This window comes from Sipha flava, unplaced genomic scaffold (assembly GCF_003268045.1).
Source record: "Sipha flava isolate LNK unplaced genomic scaffold, YSA_version1 84_pilon_pilon, whole genome shotgun sequence".
Lineage (NCBI taxonomy): Eukaryota > Metazoa > Arthropoda > Insecta > Hemiptera > Aphididae > Sipha > Sipha flava.
The window spans coordinates 443,220-469,318 of NW_020273626.1; the positions used below are offsets into that span (position 1 = coordinate 443,220).

Consider the following 26,099-nt stretch of genomic DNA (forward strand, 5'->3'; position numbering starts at 1 on the left):
TTATCAGTAAACACTAAAATAAAAATATCAATCTAACGGTCAATAATAGATTATATGCTACACAAATGATACCCTTATTGTTGTTATGAAAAAAATTAATATCATGCTTATATTGAAATAATATTCTTTTATTATTTTTTTTTTTTTTTTGTATTCACAAGAGACGTTATTATTATTATTTTATTTTTTTTTGAGGGGGTACATGATCCGACAAATTTTGGGAGCTGTTAATATATATCATGGTTTTTGGTATTGAAAAAAGGGAGAAGCTCAGTGAGAAGTTGGGATCAAGAAAGCTTCATTGGTCTGTCCTATCAAATGACTATTCGGAATTATGTTTGGGATAAAAACATGTTTTTTTTCCTTACAGCTCAAGGTTTATTAATTTATTCTATTCCATGACATTTTCATATTGTGTCAGTATATCATATTTACTATGATGTCATATGTGTGACGTCATATTACTATACAATTATAGAGTATATTACATAAGTGTGTGGTGTATGTGCATACGAAGCAAAATGTATATTAACCAAAAATATGTGTTTTTATCATCGTCTTCAAAACCAAGATTGCGAGGAAAGACTGTAAACATGGTTTTTGCAATTTGATTCTGATTTTAAGATTTATTCCTGGTCGGCTATAGAGATAGCATCACTTTATCCCTATGAGTACCTGTAGTACGTAGATTCGACTACGTAAACAAAAATTACACAATTACGTTTGATGGTAAGACTGCTGAGTTTACTCTGGTCCACAAAAGAAAAAATAATTGAACGAGAAAATTATTTCCAATATATTGTAAAATAATGGATTCGAAGTCATAAATTTACTGATAATTTTTTTTTTTTATCCCAAAAGTATTCACTCAGAGAAATGGTTTTGTGTGAAATGTGGCCAATAAATGTTGTAATAAATCCTACTAGGTTTATTAAACAATTTTATAAATTTAAATGTGCGTTGGACGATTTTTAAATAATTAAATTCTTATACCGTAAGAGTAAGTGAAATAAAAATAAAACCATTATAAATACATTGTATATTGTTATTTATTACAATACAAATTCAAAAACTCGACTATGAAAGGGATTATTACAAAGTACGATATTTTATTAATTTAAAATGTATATAATGTTAAAACTCATTAAAAACAAATTTGTATTTATGTTATTGTAAACTTCATTATTAAATTATATACATATGTAATTAGGTGTTCGAAATTAAAATTCATGAACAATATGAATTTATTTTAAAAATAATGCATATTTTATAAACTTTTGATAGTCAATAGCACAAATTATTTTATTTTTAGGATTTATTACTCGTAGTTACACAGTTGGTTTATTTACAAAGCATTTGCAAAAACTTTCGTTATTAAAATATTATTACTAATTTGAAACATGTAATTAATTTATATTTTATTTTTAACTTATAATTATTGTTAACAATATGCACAATATATATACAATAGACCTTTTGGATTAAGCAGATTACAGAATAATAATATTTGAAAAATGCTTATAATGGATAAAGATCTAGATTTTCGGAAACCTCTCCTCGGGAGCGAACGGCTAAATGTTGAGTTCGTGTTTCCGCTCATTTTTGATTGTTAAGTGTTCAAACAAAATATATCATATTATATAACATAGACTAGCATTTTTCCACGTGCACTGGTACACTGTTTACCCTCGAGCGAGAAGATAATCTCAGTAGGTACTCGAAAAAATGTGTAATAGTGGAATAATGTAGAATTCAATTGATTTAAAATGTTTGGTATAGAAAACATGTCATACGATGTATATTATTAAAAATGAAAAACTACTTTTGCACGTTACTAAATCGTTAATTACATTTACCTATGTAATTTATTTGAATTAATCTTTACAAAATTAGTCACGAATCAAAATTAGTGTTTTTACAGATAATATTATTACACATTTGTATTATATGTATATTATGGGAGAAGAAAAAAAATTGGACGAACGTGATAATGGTTCGTAATCGAATCGTCGTCTTAGTCATCAAATCGTTCGGGTTCCGTGAAGTTGTGAATGAGTTAACGGTCGAAAGGAGTAGTGTGCGTTAATGAAAAAAGATTTGGGAAATCATTAATGTTGACTATTATAAGGTGACATGATGGTTGGACGATTACATAGATGTGGATAAGTATATTACAGCGTGGTTAGGTTAGGTTCGCGGTTTGACCGTTAATTGCATTTTATACGAAATTAATTATTATATTATTCGGACTACGATGCGGCGTAATTATTGTGCGTTTACTATCGAGTGCTGATAAATATATATTTATGTTACGGAATATTACTAGTTGATAGTGTGCATAATATTGTAACTCCAAGATGTCCCGATCGCCTTTTTTCTCCAGCCACCTGAAGTAAAAAATATGTGTGGGGACAACATTTAGAGATTTCAGTGAAGTATCTATTTTAGACGAATAATTTCGTAGTTGTTTAATACTTTTTAGTATTTAATACTATTATTTCATCGTAAATACTGCCAGGGCCGGATTTAAGGGAGACATAAAGGGTATCTGCCTCGGGCCCCCAAAAGTTTTAAAAAATAAGTTTTCAAAAGTCAAAAAATGTAGTAGATATTAAATAAAAATACCAGATTAATTAACAATATAATAAATTATAATTAAAGGCATAAATATTATGAATCAAAATGAATAAGACATGTAGATAATAATGATGTTGAAGAATCACGAAAGAAATTAAAATTATTAATTTTTTGTTACACAAGTTGAGCATGTGATTTAACTAATTTTCCATGGTAATTCTGTGTGTGGGTAAATATTTATATCTTATTGTACTGCATGGATGATTTATGGTAGAATGTTTAATAGTAGTTATAAAAAATGATTTGGTTCATTGGATACGAAATAATGGATTCCATGAATGTTTAAAAAAGCAAACTATGAATACAAAATGTTATTTTAAAAATCTTAAAAAACTAAAAATAAAAATAAAATAAAAAACAAAAAAATACTAAAAATGTATAATTTTCCTTGTCTAAAGTATTCTCGTATATTCAATTTTAGTATTTTAATGTATTCAATTGTTTTTCTTATAAAATGTTAATCTAAGATGGTTATAAAATATTGACATTCATAGTTGTATACATACAAATTTATAAATATATGATTCAGAGTTTTTACATTTTCATGCTTTTTTATACTGACAATATCGAAACCAATAAAATACACTTATTAGATAAATGTTTGATGATAAAAAACAAAACTGATTTCCTATGGGTGGTTTACTGACAGGAAATCGTTTTGAATTCGTATTATAACCGGTGTTTATAGAATATAAATGCACATTGTATTTCATCGTGTTTAATTATTCAAAATGCCAGCGTTAAAAAGTATTTTATTAAATTAACCTTTATTTGATATTTGTTTCAATAAAAGTTGATTAATTTATTATTGCCTTTGTTAATAAATAATTTAAAATACAAACTTTTTTTCGTGCGTATACAAAATTAAAATGAAACTCTTGAAATTTTATATAGGTCGATAAATTTATTTTTATTTTTGATCGGGATAAAAGTTATCATTTACCCAATTCTTGAATAAAATTGAAATCTTCAACATTTTGGTACGATTTTTTATACATAGTGCTTATATTATTTGTTATTTTTCTTTTATTTTATTTTTTGTTATTTAATGAACAATAATAATAATAGTATTATAATAACAATAAAATTACTTATAAATTTAGATCAATCAATCCGTGAAGTCCATCTTCCCCCTCTCATCACTCCCTCGTCAAACATCCCACACTCCTTTTTTATCGCACTAAATTTAAGTGATTACTGTAAAATAACAATTACATAATAGGGTTTGGTGTATCGTATACGACATATGGTAGTAAAAATAAATAAAACTAAGCAACATAAACGTATAATTCTCCCTAAAAAAAAAAAAAAAACCAAGAAAGTAGCATAATACATTATTATTGAGATAATATTTTCTATGTATTATTTAATAAAATATGTGCGTTGGTTCGTGGATAGATCAAAAAATGAATTCACTTTTAAAATCGAAGAAACAAAAAAAAAAACAGCCTGAACCAATCCGTACGCTACACTATAAATGTATGGTCCCAAACTATTTTTCCCAAGCTAAATATGTGTTTATAGGTGTACTATATATATGTGTGTACCTATATTATATATTTATGGGTGACAAGTAAGGTCATAGACTTAATACAATTTTATCAATAACAAGAAAAAAGAACAAAAACAATTCCATTTCGTTTCCGAATATGACGGCAAAGTGATATGAAACAACTTTTCGTAAATGTACATCTTGAAAAAGTCGATATCTGATGACATACCCGGTACCGATAAGCGGTATTAACGGTAATTTCCCCATAGCAGCAGGCATTTGTAAATCGCCGTATAATTATTGTGGACCAGAAATAATAATAACAATATTTAAAATTGTTTTTACATTTTTACCGTATTATTAATGAATATCTATTGGAAGTTGTTAATTCGTCCGAAATTACCTGTATACCAACGATGTATAACACTATGTTATTGGCATAGTATTATTGTTGAAAATTAAAGAATAATGCAATTTTCCTTAGCATATATTTATTCAATTGACCTATATTATTTTTATTTTGTCTCGTAATTGAATTTATTAATACACGAATAAAATGTACTACACACACAGATCGTGATCGCATAATTCTGGGGTGAAAAAAAAAATGATGCAGTTTGTCGTGTTAGTCCACATTGAAATTAAATTCAAGTATTCATTATACCCATATTAGCTTTCGTTATTATCTACACGTTTAACTGATATGCACCTTCAACTATTGATTTCTATTAAAGATATCTATAAATGATGATAAATGCTAAAAATTATATCTCTATAATTGCTCTTACGTAGGGCATTTATTGCAGATTCATTGTCACGGACTAGAAACATTTGATAGCGTTTGTCCGGTTGCGTTGTGCTGTTGTGAACGTTTAACGCAACCGTGTATTGTATAATTCAATAACATCGATGGTGCGAATATAATGTGTGTAGGAGAAAATCAGAATACAAATGGTGTTCGCTATTAAGAGGATCCGCTCCATAAGTGTTTATGTCTTTGCCAGAACGTTTCTCGAAGTCGTATATTAATATTGCCCGGAAACGGAGAGCATTCGACGGATGTGCACATCTAGGACATAAAATGTTTGAAAGAGGTTTTATATGCGTTGTACATCACTTTATACATATTTCTTCTGTACACTATCCCTCTATGTATTTTATTCACGAGTATAAAACTACATCAACCGTTTCTACCAAATAATAACCACTAACATTAAAAACACCAAACCTATATTTTTTAAAAGAACATAAATTAATGTTGTGTAAAAAAAAAGCAGTTGATTTGTTTGCGCTACTACAGGCTTTCACCGCATCTGTTCACGAAATGTTTCGAATTAGCATATGATACAGCGAATGCCGTCACCGTCGAGTTGTTTCAGAAAATACGATATGTCGAAATGTCATTGTTTAATACCGTCTATTACAATTATATCATATAATGGCTTGGAGATTTTAGATTCCATTTTACCTTTTCCCCAACACAATTTATGTATTATATATGTTCATTTGTCGGCGGCGGTTCAAAGGATTATATTGTATAAAGTGCTGCTGCGAAAACTGTCTGATCGAACAATTAGAGAGATCACATTGCCGCTATACCACCGTCTACCAATGATTGTTTAATTTACATAATCCAAATTTTATAAGGTACATTATACAGCTAAAATATATGCATTATTAATACACAAAATGCTTTTATTACGCACTGGCGTATTGTGGCTACGAAAATGGACCGATGAAAATTAAAAACGTCATCAATAATTAATGACGAAATCATATTATGTCGGTATAAGAAGTCGTACTCGAAATAAGTGTTTGAAACTCGCATATCTATTTAACACTCAAACGAACGTAATTGATTTTATGTAAGTGAAAGTCAAAATCGTTTGTTACAATAATAAAGTGTACATTGAATAAATGTCCATTCCATTTCAATTTAACACTATGTACAGTTTGATTCAGTTCAATATAAAATGTAATTATTTTTCTCGTCTCTGAAAATAAATGTAATTCAGTACATGTTTGAACTGATACTATTGCATCCGAGTACGACTAACTCTTATATTTGTATTTAATAATATTATGATGTGTACGTATAACAGTAAATACTTCTCGTAATATACTAATATTCTCGTTCCCTAAATTAGAGCGTTTTAGGTGTTCATTATTATATTATTTATTTATTTATTTATTTATTTATTTATTATTGTTTTATATTAGTTATACGCATCAAAAAATACGTTTTTTATATTATTGGTTTGTTCACAGGGGCGCGTTTTCCGAGGTACGTTTGGCCGTGACCAAGGAACAACCAAAGGAAATGTACGCCGTGAAAATCATTGACAAGAAAGCACTGAAGGGCAAAGAGGATTCTCTTGATAACGAGATCAAAGTTCTGAGAAGGTAACGTACATGCTTGCTTTTTCGCTTGAACCGTATTCTGCGCATATTCTTACGTTCTTTTTCGTTCGTATTATGTTTAATTCTAAAAATATTTTCCTTTTTCTCCTAAATTGATTCATTTTTATCGTTATAATTTGTAACCAATTATTGTGGTACTTATATTCACTCAACCACTTGTCAATCCGACGATTCATTAGAAAGTCGATCATTTTGATTAATTTATTTTTATTAAATATTACATCAACATTTTTTCTATAATATACCACAGATTATTATGTCTCACGAAAATGTTTAAAACCAAGTTCTTTATAGTTCTTTATTATTTTCACTTTAAAAACTATGATAATGTATGCATATCTAGAGTAATCCATGTAAGTGGATAAAACTGGAAACGTTTTTCTTGAAATGTTTCACCCTGTATGTATATACATAATAATATGTTTGCGCTAAAAATATGTGAATATTGCATACATTATCGTTCAGTGGCGTTAGTGCAGTAAGGACCGGATAACTAACTGGTTAGGCAAAAATTTATCATTAATTTATCGGCTAGATATTTTTTGAAACAGCTGAAATATAATGAAAACTATAAAAATATACCATTATTTTTGTATATTTAATTAATGTTTTTTTTTTTAATTTTATTAGAATAATACGAGTATTTTTACTTAAGTGGGGATGAGGGCGATACTTCCGAGTACTGACGTAATTATGGCCATAAACGATAAATATGTTTTCATATGAAGAAAATATAATACACTTTCTATATTGTAAAATAAAAATGCATGCTTTGCTTCTAGAAAATCCATTCCACGTAGTTAATTTAGTGAAATCAGTCGTAGTGTAGGAACACTAACAGGGGCGTTATTCGTTAAAATACGAATAACATCAATCGAATAAGGCTTGTTCTCGATCGCCCTCGATCGATCGATACGATAGTATCGCGCTACTTTTCGTGGTGCTCAAGATTACAACTGAAAATGCGTAGCGCTGACCGATTCGCTCCGTTGAACGCAAAAGTGTTGCGGCATGAAATATAAGTTTCGAAAACTACTGTCGTGTGCACTTCGACTTCGCTACACTATACGAAACCGCTTACATCTGGAACGCCTCAGGATTGGTAACAAAACGAGCGACCGATTGTTGTTTTCGTATACCGATCGTTCATTCGTCATTCGTGTACTAACAGTATCAACAGTCGATGTTTCTAAGCAAGAAGGTTTGACTTAATCTGAAATCGATGAAGAATTATAACACCGGATTGGACATAGAATATCTTTGAATTTCGTTGATTAAACACAGGGTTGTTTTATGGGACAACAAATTCACTGGATCTCTTCTGTTCCTTTCGAAAATGAAATTAAATGGACCTTCGGAAAGACATATCGTATTCAAAGGATGAACTCACATCTTTCTAATCATTCTTTCATAATCCTTTTTTTATTTTTAATATCAAGTTAGTAACCCGAAAATCATATGATATTTTAATTTGGCATGATGTTGTTATCTAGTTCAACCGGTGGGTTGCAACTCGATTTTTCGTCTTAAAAATATTTTCAAATAAACCCAAAATCGTACTATTTTATACTATTTTATACTTGTAGAAGATAAGAATGAACACTTTTTTTTTATAAACTCGTACTTAATTAGGAAAAAGCCTCAACCAATATGTGACACATTCTACAAGTCATTAACTGTCAAACATATGCTGGAAAAGTGTACACAATATATCTCAATACGCATCGACTGAACATACCATCCAATATAGTAAAAATATTTTTTGAAAGCAAAGCTCGAAAATTAACACATTTTTAAGTATCACAAAGTATCACATATGTGTATTATTACATATATTTTTTTCGGTATCATCACATACATTTTTTTTTGTATCATTACATATAATAAAAATTAAATATAACCTAAATACCTAGAAAAATATAGATTTTAATTTATTCATTTATAAAAGTACTTTTACAATGGCAAACATTAAGCAATTTTAATTTAAGTTTTTTTGTTTTTATAAGTTGTGAAAAATGTATGATAAGAGACATGGGTCTAGTTATAACATGGTTATATACTAAATATAAGTAAATATTAGAAGTAATAATATATATATATATATTAAATAATATTAAAAAAATCAATAATTACAATATATCATCTTAATTAAATATCATATGTACTGGTATTAAAAAATGGATGGCTATAATGTATTTTAGATCGATCAATTAAGTAATACAAACAAAAAAATTGAAAAAAGAATCTTTTAAAGAAAAATGATGGTGAGTATTGCTCGAAACTTAATGCACTTGAAAAATACTAAATATGCATGCACTTATGCCCTTAAAAAAGTACAAATATACCCTAAAAATATGCACTTATATTTTATTTTTGTACACAAAATTTTCATTTCCACAAATATTTTATAAAATTATAAATATAGAAAAATCAAAGTAATAAAAATAATTTTGACTTTTAAATTTTAATCATAATTTAAAAATAATAATAATAATAATAAAATAGCATTAAAAATGTTTTTTGAAAAAAAAATTCACTTGTAGAATGTTCAATGATCATTGAGTTATTTTTCTAGAAAAATAGTTATAGAAAATCATTGTATTACGGTAGCAGCTACTCCTATTTGATATTTGTATAATATTTTATTTTAGATGAAGCTAGCAGTAGTTATAATTTATAATTATATAATTATAATATAATATAATAATTAACCATTAGGGGAAAAACATTATTTTTAATGTCAAATGGAAATTTTAAAAATACAATACAAGAATATTAATAAAGTTCTCTCAATATGAATGTATTTATTTTTTCGAATTTTCATACTGAATCTTCAAAACTCATAAAATATGCTCTAAGAAATTGTAAAGTTAAGAAATATGCTATAAAATTTAAAAATCTCTAAATATGCAAAAATATTCACTATAAACTCTTGATATGGTTTTCGTAGTGTATTGGAACGAATTTCTAGCTCACTTAGCAATAAATCCAATGGAGCAAAAAAAAACATGCAGATGCAACAACTTCCGAGCCCTAGTCATGAGGAAAGGTTGAACACCCCGATCTCATCATGATGATTTTTCACTACTTTTGAAAAACTTAAGGGCGAAAATGAAAAAGATAAAATTACTTTCGAATTAATTTTGGTTTTCCGTTCTAGTCATTGGATTAGAAGAAAGACCAGAAGGGGAATCCCGTTTATTGGAAACAAGATATATATTTATTACTTTTATTTCTTCATTGATTTTATTCCACGATTTCTTCACTCACGCCTTCTGTTCACTATAAATATATATATATAACTCTGTGTTTAAGGATAAATGCACGTTCAATTTTAAATTTTAACTCGAATTAATTTTTCCATTCGATTCGGCGGAAAAACGTTTTTGTTTTAACGGTATACAAATAAAAAAATAACCAACGCTGCTTTGTTTATCGTAAGACTTGCTTTTTGACGCGTCAATGTATGGTAGTTACATGTATTTCTACAGTTTATTCGGTCAAGATTTCGAGATAAAATTTGTTTGTTTTTTTATTGTATCTAGATAAATCTGTATTCGGCAATATTTTTTTAGATACGTATTTTTAGCTATCAATACATATATAGAAACTATGAAAATTTTATAAGCTTAAAGCTATGAATGTTATAATAAATATTTGAAAATCAAATTAAAAACAAGACCTAATTCGGATGGTATGAAGAGTGCTTTAATTTGTAATTCATTTAGAACTGATAAGTTATAAGTACTTTTGAATTGTTTTTAACGATTTTTTCATTTCAACAAACTACACAAGTGCCAATTTTTATAGTTAATGTTAAATATATTTATATCTATATCTACATGATATTTATATAACAGTCACAGTTTAGTGCACTCGCATAGTTAATAGCTGTCCAAAATTGTAATTTCCAATTAACGAATATCCTATTTGTTTCTAATAATGTCGGAAATGATGCCCACGTTAATAACGCTGTCTACATGGCATAATACGAACAAATACGACTGCTATATACTTTAGACGTTGGCAGACCTACAGAAATAAGTATGTATAAAATAATTGTATTACAATATACATTATTCATGCATCGCCCTGTATACGAATGCAGTGCTAAATTATTCATAACGTTAAATATAACACATGTAATTACTTTTGCTACGTCACGAGGAAAAAAATACAACACATAGTTCGTCGGGAGTAAATTTATTAAAAAGAAGAAAAAACGCACATCCACGTTTATACATTAATACTGTTTAATAATTCTGGCTATTAAATTCATTTGTATTGTCGCATTAAAAACGCTTACCTATTTATTATATTATATTAAATGAGTGAGTGTTTTTTTTTGTTTGTTGTACGCTCATAATTAATGAATCTGGAATTTAAAACTTCGGATGCCATACCGAATACATTGAAAAAAAAATAATCACTGCTTCCGATACTTCTAATAATAGCTGTTGAAAAAAAAATAATAAACCATAAAATACGCAGAATTATCGCGTTAAAGTCTGGCGGATAACGCCGAGAGTGTATTTATTTTTAGCATTTGATACTAATAATAATCCTACCGATAAATATAATATATTATTTTGACGACTTAACGTCGTAATGGGTTTAGAGCTTGTAATCAACTGTATAATATATTTATATGTATACTGAAATATTGATAAAAAAATTAAAAAAACAAAGGCTTTTTAAAAATGAATTTAAATAAAATCGTTACGCCCTAAATTGGTTCTTTTAATGTTTTTAACTTCAAAACGCATTATCAATCGGTAATGGTTTATGTTAATTCCTTTAAATTATAATTGCCTCATAAATATAGAAGATCGGGTGCTTTAATATTGATTGAGATTTTTTTTATGACTCATTTTTGAATAAGTATTCAATAATATACTCCCTCGTAATTACAAAAAATCATGATACATTGAAATTGTAAACAAATTTTAAAACCAAAATTAGATATCGGAAAAATAAATCTATTTGTAAGATATTTGTAATTAACACTACATTAATTAACACAATACTAATATTGCTGTAGCATAGAGTACAGAGTTTACTAGATTAATTTGATTTAGCATTCTGAAAAGAGACATTTTCGCAAAAGAGGCAGTTCTGCCATATTTTACATCGGATCTTGTAATCGAAAAACTGTAACGGTTTTCATAATGGTTTTAATAACCGATTTAATTGCATAACGATTTCGTTAATCAGATATCAAGTACTGTACGTGTTTATCAAGTATTTCCGTTTCGATTGCCGTCTTTTATATACATAGGTCGTCGATACAATTTTCCTGCGCGATAGCAGAAAGCTGGTACACCAATCGACGTGCTGAAATCCAAGTGCTGTGCGCGGTGTCAGAACATAAACTTCGAAGAAATCTGAAATTCCAGATAAAACTGCTGCACCACATTGAATAGTACGCACCACAAGTATTATTTATACGCATAAATACGGCATTATAAGTGCCACGAGATCCAAGTAGATTATCATCGACTTTGTATTATTTGTCTCCTTTTAAAGTAATTAAACCGTCCCTTCATCTTCGTCCCCGTATGTTATTAAAATTCTTATTAAACTTTACGGATCAAAACGGACGCACGAAGTTATTGGATATACAAAACTGTCCACTATCATTTCGCACACGACCACAACTATTATTATTATATTAAACCAACGTGTTTGTAAACCTACTCTTTTGCATCACAATATTCTTTTCAACCGCCGATTGTGAACGACACGATTTCGCAAAGTTGTGTAATGCACCGCCAAAACTTTTTCTTCTTTTTTTTCCCTGCAGAAATTAATACGGAATCCGGTGGGGGTAAAACATTAAATAGATTATTCTAATAGACTTATTTCGTTTTGATAAATAATTTTAAAAACCACCTACGAATAATACTTACTACGTGAACGCGCGTAGATATTTCTTTGTGATAAGATTGATGTCTGTACGTACATTATAGAGCCGAGGTGGTCAGCAAAAATAGAGCCACCAAATATATTAATAAATATAGATATACAATACAGTTGAATACCAATACAATATTTTGTCCATATAAATTACAAATTTAAAAATTTAAAAAAAATTATAAGATAAAACCTTGTTTTCTTAGTTGAAATTTAAAAATATTGATTACTTCTTCCGGGTCAATATTAAAATTGATTTTAATGGATACAGCAGTTTTAGAAATTGAACTCTTAGAATTATTGGAAAATGAAGGACTGAAGCAGTTCAAATACAGTTGTCATTCTTTGTTGGAATTTTGGAAACATGTGTCTGTTATTAAATATCCAAAAATTACTCTTTGCGCTCAAAAATTAATATCGATTTTCAGAACGAGTCTTTATACTCAACTATAAAAATGATTATATCTAAAAATTGATCAACATTAACGGATGATCATTTAATAGAATTGTTCAAGACTGCATTAACAACATATGGTCCTGATTTTAAAAAACTTACAAGCAAAATAAACCCGCAACAAATAAGAAAATAATCAATAAAGAAAAATTATATCAAGAACACTATTTTTACTAATTTTATTTTATACAATGTCATTTAATAAAATATTATACTTTTTTAAATACATAAATTCATATAAAAAAAATTTTTTTTATAAAAATTTTACGATAAGATTCAAGCCGCAAAAGTCTATGACGCGAGCCGTGGTTTGGCCACCCCTGTTATAGAGTGATGACCGACAACTTTCAGTTGTTCGATCGCTGATGCCGCAACGTTCGCGTAGTATTATCTTTTATGATGTCTGCAGATGGGTTGATGGATAGGGGAAATCGAGAGACGGAAAGAGACAGAGAGAAAGAGAGAGAGAGAGAGAGAGAGAGAGAGAAAATACAACAGAGAGGACGTTAGACGACGTCTCGCTTTGAAGTCAAACAATAATGTATTACTGCCTATAAACTATAAAACAAAGACTGTCAAACGTTTAAACAAAACAGTTTTGTGTTTCTTTACTGAATTTTGGTCGAGATAAAACGTTTCATAAACTGCAGCACACGGTCCTACCGAAAACAATTATTCATTTTTCGGACTATGTAAATGACATTTTGATTTTATTTTATTTTTGCAATCAATATTATGTAACGTTATCGTTTCTAAAAAGAAAAAAACGTAATTATATGCATATGTTATTTTCCCATACAATAAATATCGCACATAAAATATTCATAACTTTATTGCTGCAAGTTTGATTCTATTTCGTTATGATACAACTGGATTATTTTAAATTTTCATGCATAACTCGTATACAATTAATTTCATAAGTATGATTTTATACTAACCTAGTAATACTATTGCACTAATTTAAGGATTTCGTATTTTAATTAATTAATTAAAATGTTCAAGTTTCTTGATCGTATAGAATTATTTTTAAAATTCTCATGATAAAACATCATGTTTTATGTTAAAACACTCGTCTTGTTTATAATAAGGAAGTTCGGGTATTTGATAATGTATATTAACCAAGTATATTGTGCCAGATTTGTTCGTTGCCGTGCTTAAATCGTTTTACAGTCCCACTGTTGCAATATTATTCGTTGTTACAAATAAACTTTTCCAGGTTTCGCGAGGGTCATGCAATAAAAAGGAGTTCTCGGTCTTGGAAATAAAATCACAATAAAGCGTAATAAACAAATAACATAATAATAATGTTATAAACGTATGTGTGCGTAACGGTATGACAAGACAATTGTAACAAATGTCCGTAAGGGATGTAAATTAGTGAGATATTATTCGCAAGTTTTTCAACAGATTGATCGGGTGAGGATTATTCAAGTGCACAACTGGATAGGCTTCACAAAAAACGCGTCAATCTGTAGTACATAATATGTATAAATATGTATGAAACACGTCGATCGATGATAAAATAAAAACACGATCGATTTTTAAGGACGTATCGTAAAAAAATGACGAATACACTTATTAACAAATTGAACTTGGTAGGATTAGTTTTATCACTTTTTTTATTATCTTTATTATAATAATAAAATTGGAAAGTAATGTATGTTTTTTCTCGAGAATAAACGCTCGAATGCAGTAATTCGAATCGTCTTCATAAATGAGTCCGTCCCGGACTTGCTCGGGGTTTAATAAACTCGGCGTTATTAAGAACTTCGATGTCCCACAAAGAAAAAAATTATGATCACAGAAATAATTGTTTAGTTCTTTTCATTCTTTTATTGGTTTTAATTTGTCGGAACTTTCATTGTTGTTCATTGTTATATATTTTATAAAATCTAGAGGATAAAAGCTCACTATGATCTTATAGGTATATTATATTTATTTCATCGACTAACTAAAAACCATTGTCAGGTTTAAGTATATTGTTGTTGTCGGATTATTATTATGGTTTATTATAACGCCTAAACAAGGATGTATGTGTAAAGTTGTATTATATTTAGTTAAAAATAGATATAGATAAAATATATATTAGAAAATCTAGATTAGGATAAAGATTACAAATTTTCGAGATGAAAAATAAATAAATGACGGTAAGTTTTATGATTTATACTTTATTGGCAACTGGATTGACCGAAAACGACCAAATTAATATTAAAAGAAAATTACACGTCGATGAGGTACTTAAAAGAAAAAAAAATAAACCGCGTAGCAAAAAATTATTACGGTTATTTCATAATTTATTATGTATAAACTGTAACACGGCTGGTAATTTTTGATTTTATTATTTTTTAACAAAAAAAATATACGTAAATTAGGACAAATGTATTCATCTAGATAATTTAATACAACATGATGATTTGTCTAGATTATCTATAATATTTAACATAAAACTATCTATTTTATAAAGTGAAGTGATAAAACAGGCTTGTTTGCATCACAGCTACGAGGTAAAACTGTGGAAATATTTAACGAATCGTTATTGTGGTAGTAAATATTTTGGAAATTAACTGTGGAAATATTTAACGAATCGCTATTGTGGTAGTAAATATTTTGACGGATATGAAAAAATAAATATAAAAACAGCAATTAAATCGAACGTTTACACCGGTATTCGTTTGAAATTAAACAGATCAACAATCTATTTAGTGAAATGTATTTGTACTTCTGACTATTCCAGACCCGATTACCCGAGGTTCCAATACCAATGTAATTTAAATTATAATCTATAATCGCGTGTGTCTGTATGATTGTATAATAAAAACAGTTATATATACTTACGTTATATTATTTATAATACACCTCGTAGGTATACGTATATATTTACGCTGTATTTTTTACTCTAATTGTTTGATAAACAACGTGTCAATTCTTTGTATGTCTTTGTTGATTCATTTTCAAAATTATTTTTGGTTAACGGATCTGATTGTGTTGTATTTTTACTGGTAAATGCTCTAGTATGTATAATAAACGATGACTTTGCTATTTGTATTAGCGATTTATATAATTTCGTATACAAAAGATAGTGCACAAATATTATAACGTTTTGCAATTACTTTAAATTGCCATAAAAATCACGTCCCGTCCGTTGAAAAAACCAAAGAGAACAATACCAATACTTTTACCGCTCCTTTGATCCATATATTATAATGAACGATGACTATTAACTTTTTTTAGAACGCAAAATCGCTTTTTATTAATTTTACATAATACCGTGAGGTCAACTGGCTCCACCACGATCGTATTCGCCAATACGCCGGACGGTTAGTTTTCCTCCTCATCAAACCGCATTTGGGTCAGCCAAACAATTGTGAATTGATCGAAACGATATAAAAACGAGATTGTATAGAGGTTATCCACCATAATTAAAATCGCACGGTTTGAAAATACTCTTTTAATTGTTATTAGTATAATGCATAATTTACAATTATTTATTATAATAACATCACGTCTTTAGTTACGATACGTCTTTTTAATCTGCTATTATCCATCGAAGGTAAATTATTGTAATTTTAAAGATATTTTTTTTTTTCATCTAGACATTATTGATTTTCAATTGAACCATCGGCCTTATAATAATCACAGATTAAGTTTTATATTTTGTACTAATATTTATGACAATATTATACATTTTAATAGTTCTATGTAATATTATGTAAAGTATGAGAATTAATTTAATGTGTGTACAGTTTTATTTTTAATAATTGCTGTGCCTTTGTCAAACATTCACCATTATGACAGAACTATTATTTATACGAGAGTTGATATAGATTAAGGATTGAAAGGAGTTTATTTTTAATGTAGACAAGAAAGTCAGAGTAGAAGATGAATGAGCTGATAAATAATATGTCAGAAGAGTATCCAGAGTTGAGGATAAAACTGATTTCAGTTACTTGATGATAAATACCGAGTTCATACATTGATAGTACAAGTATTCAATTTTTTTGTTTCGTTTTACTTAATGATATTATTTTACACGAAAATAATTACATCGATGTCTGTCGGACCCGTATGAGAATATATGGATTAAACCAATCGATATGCCTTGTTACGCGAATTACAAAGTTTTCATTTACTTCTATCAACATTTGAGATTTTAAAACGCTGAAAATATATACAATTCTCAAACAAAAAATGTGAATAGAGTTGTCATATATTTGTAATTTTTTTCCCTGTTTTTCAAATTCCAAAAATAATAAATTAAATACTAATCAAATAATAACATTTTTTTTTTTTTTTTTTAGATAATTTTTCGGTTTTTTTAGAGATTATTTGAAGTATAACATAAAAATATACTGTTAATTTTATTTCAACAATAATAAAACATAGAATTAATTCTAAGTATGTTTTATGATAATATTTCAGATTAAAGATTAATTTTAGTTTTCGTTTCAAAATTTAAATAATCTTAAGTGCCTTTTTTAGAGTTCTAAGATCGATATTAATTTGTTTAAAAGACATTTTGTCACATTTTTAACTCATCTTAATTAATAGTTTTAATAATGAGGGTAAAAAATAAAATGTTTATTAAATCTCACAAATGAAATGAGGAACTTTAAATGCTATTATAATGAAAAAAATTACATAGTTGTTAATAAAAAACTTAAATCAAGAACAGCAACAAATACAGCAATTAATTCTCAGCAAACACATCGAAAAATAAAAATAAATAAGAAATGTCAAGTTTTTTTAATAACAAATTTAATTTAGATCACATGATTATTTCAATGTTTTATCAAATGTTTTGGTCAATTTGTTAACTCTATGCAAAGTCTATTACAATAAGTTTCTTTAGTTATAAAGCATATGCAAATTGGTAAAAACTTAAGATTTTAGTCTTTGACTATAGTAAAGATTTTATTGACTTTGTATACCTAATGTTGAATTTTTAATTCGAAACCTTGCGTAAATTACAAGTATAATAATATAGGCTAATTAATAATTAATTAATTAATTTCTATATATTAATTGTTTATACATTAATTTACGAGTATTAACTATTTAATAATTTAGTTATTCATTATTTATTATTAATTATGATAATTATATGATTATTATATTATATGATAATATGATATGATATTATATGATAATTCCAATTACTTAACGAACAACTGATGTTATATTCTCAAGATATGTTTATTTTTTCGAAGAAATTTTTTCCTAAATAAAATGTTTGAAATACAATTTTTTATAAGTTCCTTTATATGAGCGCAAATTGTAGATAAAATTATTAATTTATATGATGTATTATTATACGTTCAAGTACGAAGCTGTACAACTTCAGTTATATCTGTAGTCGTATTTTACTATCGATGAGATAATTTTTTTTATTTTTATTATCTTTACCTTTCGTTATCTTGTCGAGAACATCGTCCTTTTCACCGCATGCACCTACTCGATTCTTATTGCTGTATTTTTTTTCATTCTTGTAAACGTATATATCACAGGAGTTCGACGTTACGCTACACGCTCAATCTTTATACACACACGTAGCCGACCGAAAACTCTCCGACCGGATGATAAACAATATATCAATGGCCGAAAAAAAAAAGCCCGTTCACCCGAGGTATTAGAAGAAAGGTTTATAATATGTTGTTCGAACCCCGACGTTACTCCTACACAATGTACCGAAATCGGACGTTTGACCCACTCACTTCTGGCTATGTTCTAACTCGTTCGTCGGGACTCTTCGTGTCTCTCACTAATAACAATAGTACATGTACCCGAAGGAGGGATTACATATCTATATTCATATAAGCATCCACAGAAAGTCGAAACATGCATATATTTCATTCGCAACTAAGTACTGTTATAATCTCATTTAGAAGGGGATATTTGAAAGTGCTGACTACTAATTTCAAATTTAGAGCATGCAATTCTTTTTACATAGTTCCAAATTTTTGAACATATTGATATATAAATAAAATGCTATTCAAGTTGCAAAACTTACGATTTAATGATAAAAGTTATGAATTTTACATCATTGAACATCAAAAAGTAAATAATAACATATTTTAATTTTCATTTATAAAATGGATTTCATTATAAACATGGTTTTGATCTCTTTGATAAATCCAATATTTTATAATAGTAAAACGTTGATTACGAACAAAATCAAACATTGACTTGTAATTAGCTGTTGTTTGTATAAAATATATCCAAATTGACTGTTATCTGTTTCAGCAAGCTGACTTTTAAACTAAGTAAAATAAGAAATATTTCGTAGGTACGTGTATAAACCAGAACAAACTTTCATTAGTTTATAAATAACAAAAAAAATCCTTTAAATCAAAATGAATAATAGGTATTATCAAATCGCCGCTTACAATGATTATAAATATATATATATATTTTACGCCGAATTTATGAAATTGTTGATTTCATGAAATCAGCAACGTATTTTAAATCGTGAATACGTGAAATCGGTAACTCAAAGTACATAATACTGCCGATTGCGTGAAATCGGCAAGACCCTTCTTAAAAAATTATAGAGCATAATTTAATTTAAATAAATGTATAAAATGCTGGAAATATAATAAAATCAAATTGTAATTATGAATATTATATGTATTTAAATAAATGTGTAAAATACCGAAAATATAAAATAATAAATACATTTTAATGTGTAAAAAAAAGTAAATAAAAAAAATTACACTATATTTAAATATTTTAGCAAGTATGGCCTGGGTGACTCGCCGAATTACACATCATATTATTTTTTTACATGTGCACTTTTTATATATGCAATTCGTACGACAAGTATAACGTCAATATGTAGCCAATCAATAGCCTTATCCGGTCTCAACTGACCCCAATCTAACAAGTTCCCGTAATGAATATTAATTTTGTTGAACGTTTGCAGTTGTCAGGGAACAGTATTTTGTAGCTTCCAAACTGTTCCGCTCCAGCTATTTGTTTAAAATCCCTTCTTTAGTCCCGTTACGAAATTTGCCATCTTTTTCTTCTATGATAACTGAAAGAAGGTTGGCTACATCACCTCGCCCTCGATCCACAGACAGGATTGACACCAGCACATTGTCACTAACTTTTAAAAGAAGGAGGACATTTTCAATTACTGCCATAAGACACTATTTGTAATTATATCATAATAATGTGTTACCGAATTCGTGCAATCGGCAGAAAAAGGCTGCCTAATTCATGAAATCGGCAAACAAAATTTGCCGATTTCGTTAATTTGGTAGTCAAATTGCCGATTACACGTATTTGACGACAACGTTGCTGATTTCATGAAATCGGCAATTTCATAAATTCGGCGTAACATATATATTTAATTTATTAAAAATATACATACAAATAACTTTACTAATATTTAGTATTATTGTGATAAAAAATAAATGTTAGGTAAATGCATTTGTTTGAGAATTACATTTTTTTTACCTTAAATGTTGAAACGTAAAAGCATCTTGCTATTTATTTGGTTGATAATAATCAATTGTCAAATCAGAATAATTCTGTTTCGTTCCACTACCAATGGAGAAAAGTTTCATTGTGTACCGCAGCAACTACCCCCAATCGAAATATAGTTTTCTCTCCATGCATTGTGCTCGGCTTCAATTAATGTTATTGTGTTGACTGTAGTAATAATTAACTGGATATTTGGATTGGCTTACGTATATAACGCCATAATATAATAGCAGTTCATTCGATCACTGTGCCGATCTATTAAATAATTATATTTAATTGAAACAATAGCCGAGTGGACTACGGGTGCGACTTACCAAGTGAACAGAAATCAATAAGAGTCTCGTAATTCGTCTGGTTTATTTTTTGAAGCAACTACTATTGCTGTTATTAAATTATTCGACGAAAATCCACAAAACCCATCTAGTTTCAAGTTGGAACCTAAATATATATACGAATATTTTCGCTTACGGAAAGGTTTAAATGTCTATACTGATTGGAATCACATTAATGTGCAGTACACGAATGTAAATTCTTTAATACAATTGTCAAAATGTTATTCCAATTTATATCATCATTATATTGGTCTAACAGCATTTCGTTTTAGTGGTACAATTAATGTCATTACACTATTATTTTATCGTTAGTTATTGTTGGTTATGTTTTTCGTACCAATGTTGCCATTTTTCAACCAAAAAAAGTTAACAAAAATGCTTACCATTTTCAGTTTCTTCTCTTTACATTTCATTTGTTCACTACGATAACTTAGTCGTTTAAGAACATTATTTTAAACATTAAGTAGACTATATTAACGATTGTATAAAATAGCCGGAGTTCACATTTCGAAAACTGATCATTTTTATTTTTTTAAATATTTCTGAAAGATTATTCTGGATCGTTCAACCCCGAACAAGATATGTGTCATAATACATAAATATAATCATGATTTTGAATCATATATCGTTAATAGCAGACACACGTTGCTTATTTGGTCACGATTCTTGAGTATATCAGTACGTACCAGATTACCACGTATCAAAAACTCGATTAAAACGCGCTTCTGCATAACTCAAATTGAATTTTGATTACTTACGTCTTGTTAAATAAGTCAGAGAAATTTGCATTTAATTATGCCATGGTATACACGTTTGACGTTCATGTGTGACGATAATTTTCGCACTGGAACACGTACACCTGCTGTACAGAATTTCACACAAAGAACTGATACTTTTACATCAAGTTTGATGTGTAATTTGGTAGATCTTTTTGGTACACTTTGCATAAACACACATTTATGCGAAATTTCCCTAATATTTTTTGTTTGTTGAGTAAATTTGATTTAGTTATTTCTATCCGGGTTGGAGTCTGTTCTTCACTTTTATTTTCATTTTAGCCTGTGGACAGAAAAAGAAAGATTTTTTAAAAAATAAATAACTCGTGAAATTATATGGAAAGTTATCGCACAACCCACACCAACATTTTCGACTGAGATAAACATTTTAAAAGTTTGGAAGGAACATGGCAGTCTGTATGTTTTAAGGGATTTAAAAAAATTATTTTATTACTATATATTTGTAAAGCATTTTTTTAAATAAATAAATCACATAATTATCATAAATGTATAAACGAAAAAACTCTTTGCTCTAGGAATTTATTAATAATAAAATTATAAAAATTGTCGTTTTTTTTTGTCAAAATTACTGTCATAACTTAGTAGAGGAAAGTAAAAAATTTTAACAATGATTACTTTTAGTTGAGAATGGTTTGGATGGCATTTAGAGTTCTGATAATTTTGGTAAAATATTGCCACCATTGATCTATAATTACAACAATAGAAAAAATGTTCACCAATTCATTTTGTACTTACACCTGTTGATTCCGAAACCAATATCTAACTGATTAACTGGTTTTTTCTCGATTTTAATTAATAATATTTACCAATTTTATTATTATTATTTTTACTTTTTTCCGGCTCCCTCAAATCGTGTAATTCATTGATATTAATCAAGTTGTATACTACATGAATATATCTGCTTAGGTATTATTTTGGATATTTAATCATCATAGTAATCATAACATTGTATCGTTTCCACTAAACAACGTAAAACGTTAACATACACGGTCACACCGCGTGCCAAACGCACGTTCATTCAATACGATCAAATCGGATTACTGTCAATGTACAACAAAGCTACAATTCTTATGCAGTTATATACATATATGCACAGGTATATACGTACTGAATATAATTCGCCTAATATGGTAATTCGTATTTGAACACATAAACCATTTTCGATCGAATTATAAGTTATTTTAATTAAACGATTTAGAATGTTTGGTATTCATTAACGATCTACAGAGCGACGTGTAGGTAAAGGGGCGATAGTCGAGGCTGATTTAACACGTTATTAATGCTACTATTATAAACATAAATATATTATGAGTGCACACACAAACTGCAGCTAACTTCATGCCAGTAACGTTATAGGGAGGGGAGGTGCCTAGTGGGCTACAGCCCCCTCTACCCGAAATGTTTCAAAAAACTTAAAAATGATTTTAAACGTTTGTTATATTTTAATGATGCTTTATGCTTATTTAGAATTAGCGTCCAACGGCAAATATAACCATGTTCACGTGGTCTGTAATTTTATTTTTATTTTTTTGATATTCTTTTTTTTATTTTGACTACCTAGAAAATAAACGACAAAAACCATTTAGTTATATCAATTATGTAATAAGTTATAGACTATATATATATTAAATAGTCAAGTACTACATCATATATCCTTTGTTCATAAGTATAGGATTATACTTACTGTAGGAAATATGTAAATGTGATCAGTTGAGACAATTTTTTATTACCTTTGTCAAATAGTTTTGGGACATTCTGTAAATAAAATGTACATAAATACCTACTGTGTCTTATTAGTATTTCTTAGATAGCAGTGAAAATTTAACTCTGTCCATAGTAGCCCCTCTTGAAAATATTTTCTGTATAGGTACGCCACTGCTCCACGCATTTAATTTCATAATTTGTTTGTTTCAAAATATACGATATTCATTACTGATAGATTTACGCGTACGCGTAGGACCAGTGCTAGATTTTGTAATGCCTGAAGCAAAATATTCAAACAGTTATTGGCTATGGATATATTTATCGAGTAAAAAGATTGGCACACACTTCAATCCCTCTCCTCGTTATATTTAATAGATTTTTTTCGGTGGATTATAAAATGATCATGAATAGAGCTCGGAAGTTGTTGCATTTGCGTGTTCTTTTTTGCTCCATTGGAGTTATTGCTAAGTGAGCTAGAAATTCGTTCCAAGACACTACGAAAACCATATCAAGAGTTTATAGTGAATATTTTTGCATATTAAGAGATTTTTAAATTTTATAGCATATTTCTTAACTTTATAATTTCTTAGAGCATATTTTTTGAGTTTTGAAGATTCAGTATGAAAATTCGAAAAATAAAAAAGTAAATACTGAGAGAACTTTCTTAATATTCTTGTATTGTATTTTTAATATTTCCATTTGACATTAAAAATAATGTTTTCCCCCTAATGGTTAATTATTATATTATACTATATTATAACTATATATTTATAAATTATAACTGCTTAACAGTAGCTAGCGCTTCATCTAAAATAAAATATTATACAAATACCAATAGGAGCAGCTGCTATCGAAATACAATGATTTTCTATAACTATTTTTCTAGGAAAATAACTCAATGATCATTGAACATTCTACATGTGCATTTTTTTTTTATTCAAGAAACATTTTTAATGCTATATTATTATTATTATTATAATTATTTTTAAATTATGATTAAAACTTAAAAGTCAGAATTATTTTTATTACTTTGCTTTTTCTACATTTACAATTTTATAAAATATTTGTGGAAATGAAAATTTTGTGTACAAAAATAAAATATAAGTGCATATTTTTAGAGCGTATTTGTACTTTTTAAGCGCATAAGTACATGCATATTTAGTATTTTTTAAGTGCATTAAGTGCATTAAGTTCCGAGCCCTAATCATGAATTATAAAAAACAGGTACCATTAAAACTTCAGCCGTGATTCAATAACTTCGTACTCATACTACCTAGTAATAAATAAATTATGCTCGTTAACATATAAATGCAAAAAAAAATATCATTGTACATTAAAAATATTCATGCAAAATTGTATTTTTAAAAATTAAAATTAAGGTTATATTGGTATAGCCCCCTATGAGTCCAGAATGCTAAATATTTCCCAGCGTTCGAGTTAAACGGTTATACCTGCAATTATCCAGACTTGAGGTCCAGTATGGTAAAAATGTTCGCCCCCTTCATTTGCCGAATCAATTTGTTTAAATCTGGCATCAAGTACGCGTCAGACTTGGTTATGTCGTTCAGTCGTCTGTAGTCAATGCAAAAGCGGGGAGATCCATCCTTTTTCTTAGCTAAGACGACCGGGGCTGACCATGAAAAAATACTTAATTCATCTAGTCCCTGTGATTCCATGTCCCTAATCATGTCATCAATGATGGCTTATTTAGCGGACGGGTAGGAGTACGGTTTGAGTTTAATGGGGGTATTTTTTTTAAAATGATATCGTGTTTTATTAGCATAGCCCGGCCTATCCTTTCACTGAATACATCAGCGTACTTGTTAACGATTTTAAAAAGTAACGCGCGGGATTCCGGGCTGATAGGTCAGGAGTTATGTGGGGGCTGCTTGCGCGGTCTATCCAACACGCGGTGGTTCTCCTTCTCGCGCCGAGGTGAATGGTGCATATGGTGTAATCCCAGGAGACTTCGTTCTCAACGAGGAAGTCATATCCTAGTAGAACGTCGCAGTACAAATCATCCATAATGGTGGCCGAGAAATAAATGTTGAGGTTACCGATTTTTGTGTCGAAGACGGCAGTTCCACTGGTTGAAGTGGTGTGACCGTCCGCCATTCGAACTAATGATGTTAGTCCATTTATGATGGTTCCGAATTTACGAGCAATAATTGGGCTTACATATAATTCTTGTGCCTATGAATCTAAAAGCGCTGTTACGAAGCCTAACCTAAACTTGAGTTCCACTGCTGGGGTGGACATTTTGTCGGGAAATGTTCTATTAGCATTCGAAGATGTGGGTGTCTCATTTAAGCGGGATAACTGGTTCTCAACCGCGGCGTCGGGACTTTTCACGGTGGGGTGAACCCCCATTATGAGTGCATCTGTGCCGGTTGTCTCAGTGCTCAGAGACTGTTCCACTGGGGCAAGCAAATGTTCCGATAGGTTGGGCGTAATATGACTTGCCGCTTCCCCGTTGATGTGGTCAACCGTTTCGGTCCCTATATACCTTTGTCTCTGCACCTAAGGCTTCCCCTGAAACCGGATGACTACCACTTGTGCAGTGGTAGGTATGAGAAGGGTGGGGAGTTGAAGGACAACACCGACTTGTGTTCGTCGGGAGTACGCCGGAACGTCGGAATTCTATATGGAGGTGTATATAGAAAATATATTTGAGGATGGTCGTTCGGAAATCATTGGGCCTTTGAGACCCGATTTTCCTGTCGGACGTCCATTGACAATATCTCCGTATGTAATGCCAATGCATGATACTGGTGCTGTGTGTAAATTCGGGTGGGATTTTTTTGAAAAATGAGTGGAGGCGGATTGTTGGACTAATTCCTTCCGTCTCCTCCGTCATTTCCCAAAAA

At 29.0% G+C, this 26,099-nt stretch overlaps 1 protein-coding gene and 1 pseudogene across 3 annotated transcripts in view; both read left to right on the plus strand.

Moving 5' to 3' along the window:
* The window catches only part of LOC112693275 (calcium/calmodulin-dependent protein kinase type 1), a 451,608-nt gene that overhangs the window by 260,089 nt on the left and 165,420 nt on the right, over positions 1-26,099 (plus strand). For all 3 annotated transcript variants that reach the window (XM_025568266.1, XM_025568267.1, XM_025568268.1), the window contains exon 2: positions 6,398-6,532. In XM_025568266.1, the coding sequence (XP_025424051.1) occupies positions 6,398-6,532 (135 nt within the window). The remainder of the gene's footprint in view (positions 1-6,397; positions 6,533-26,099) is intronic.
* LOC112693278 lies at positions 12,725-13,053 on the plus strand (annotated as a pseudogene).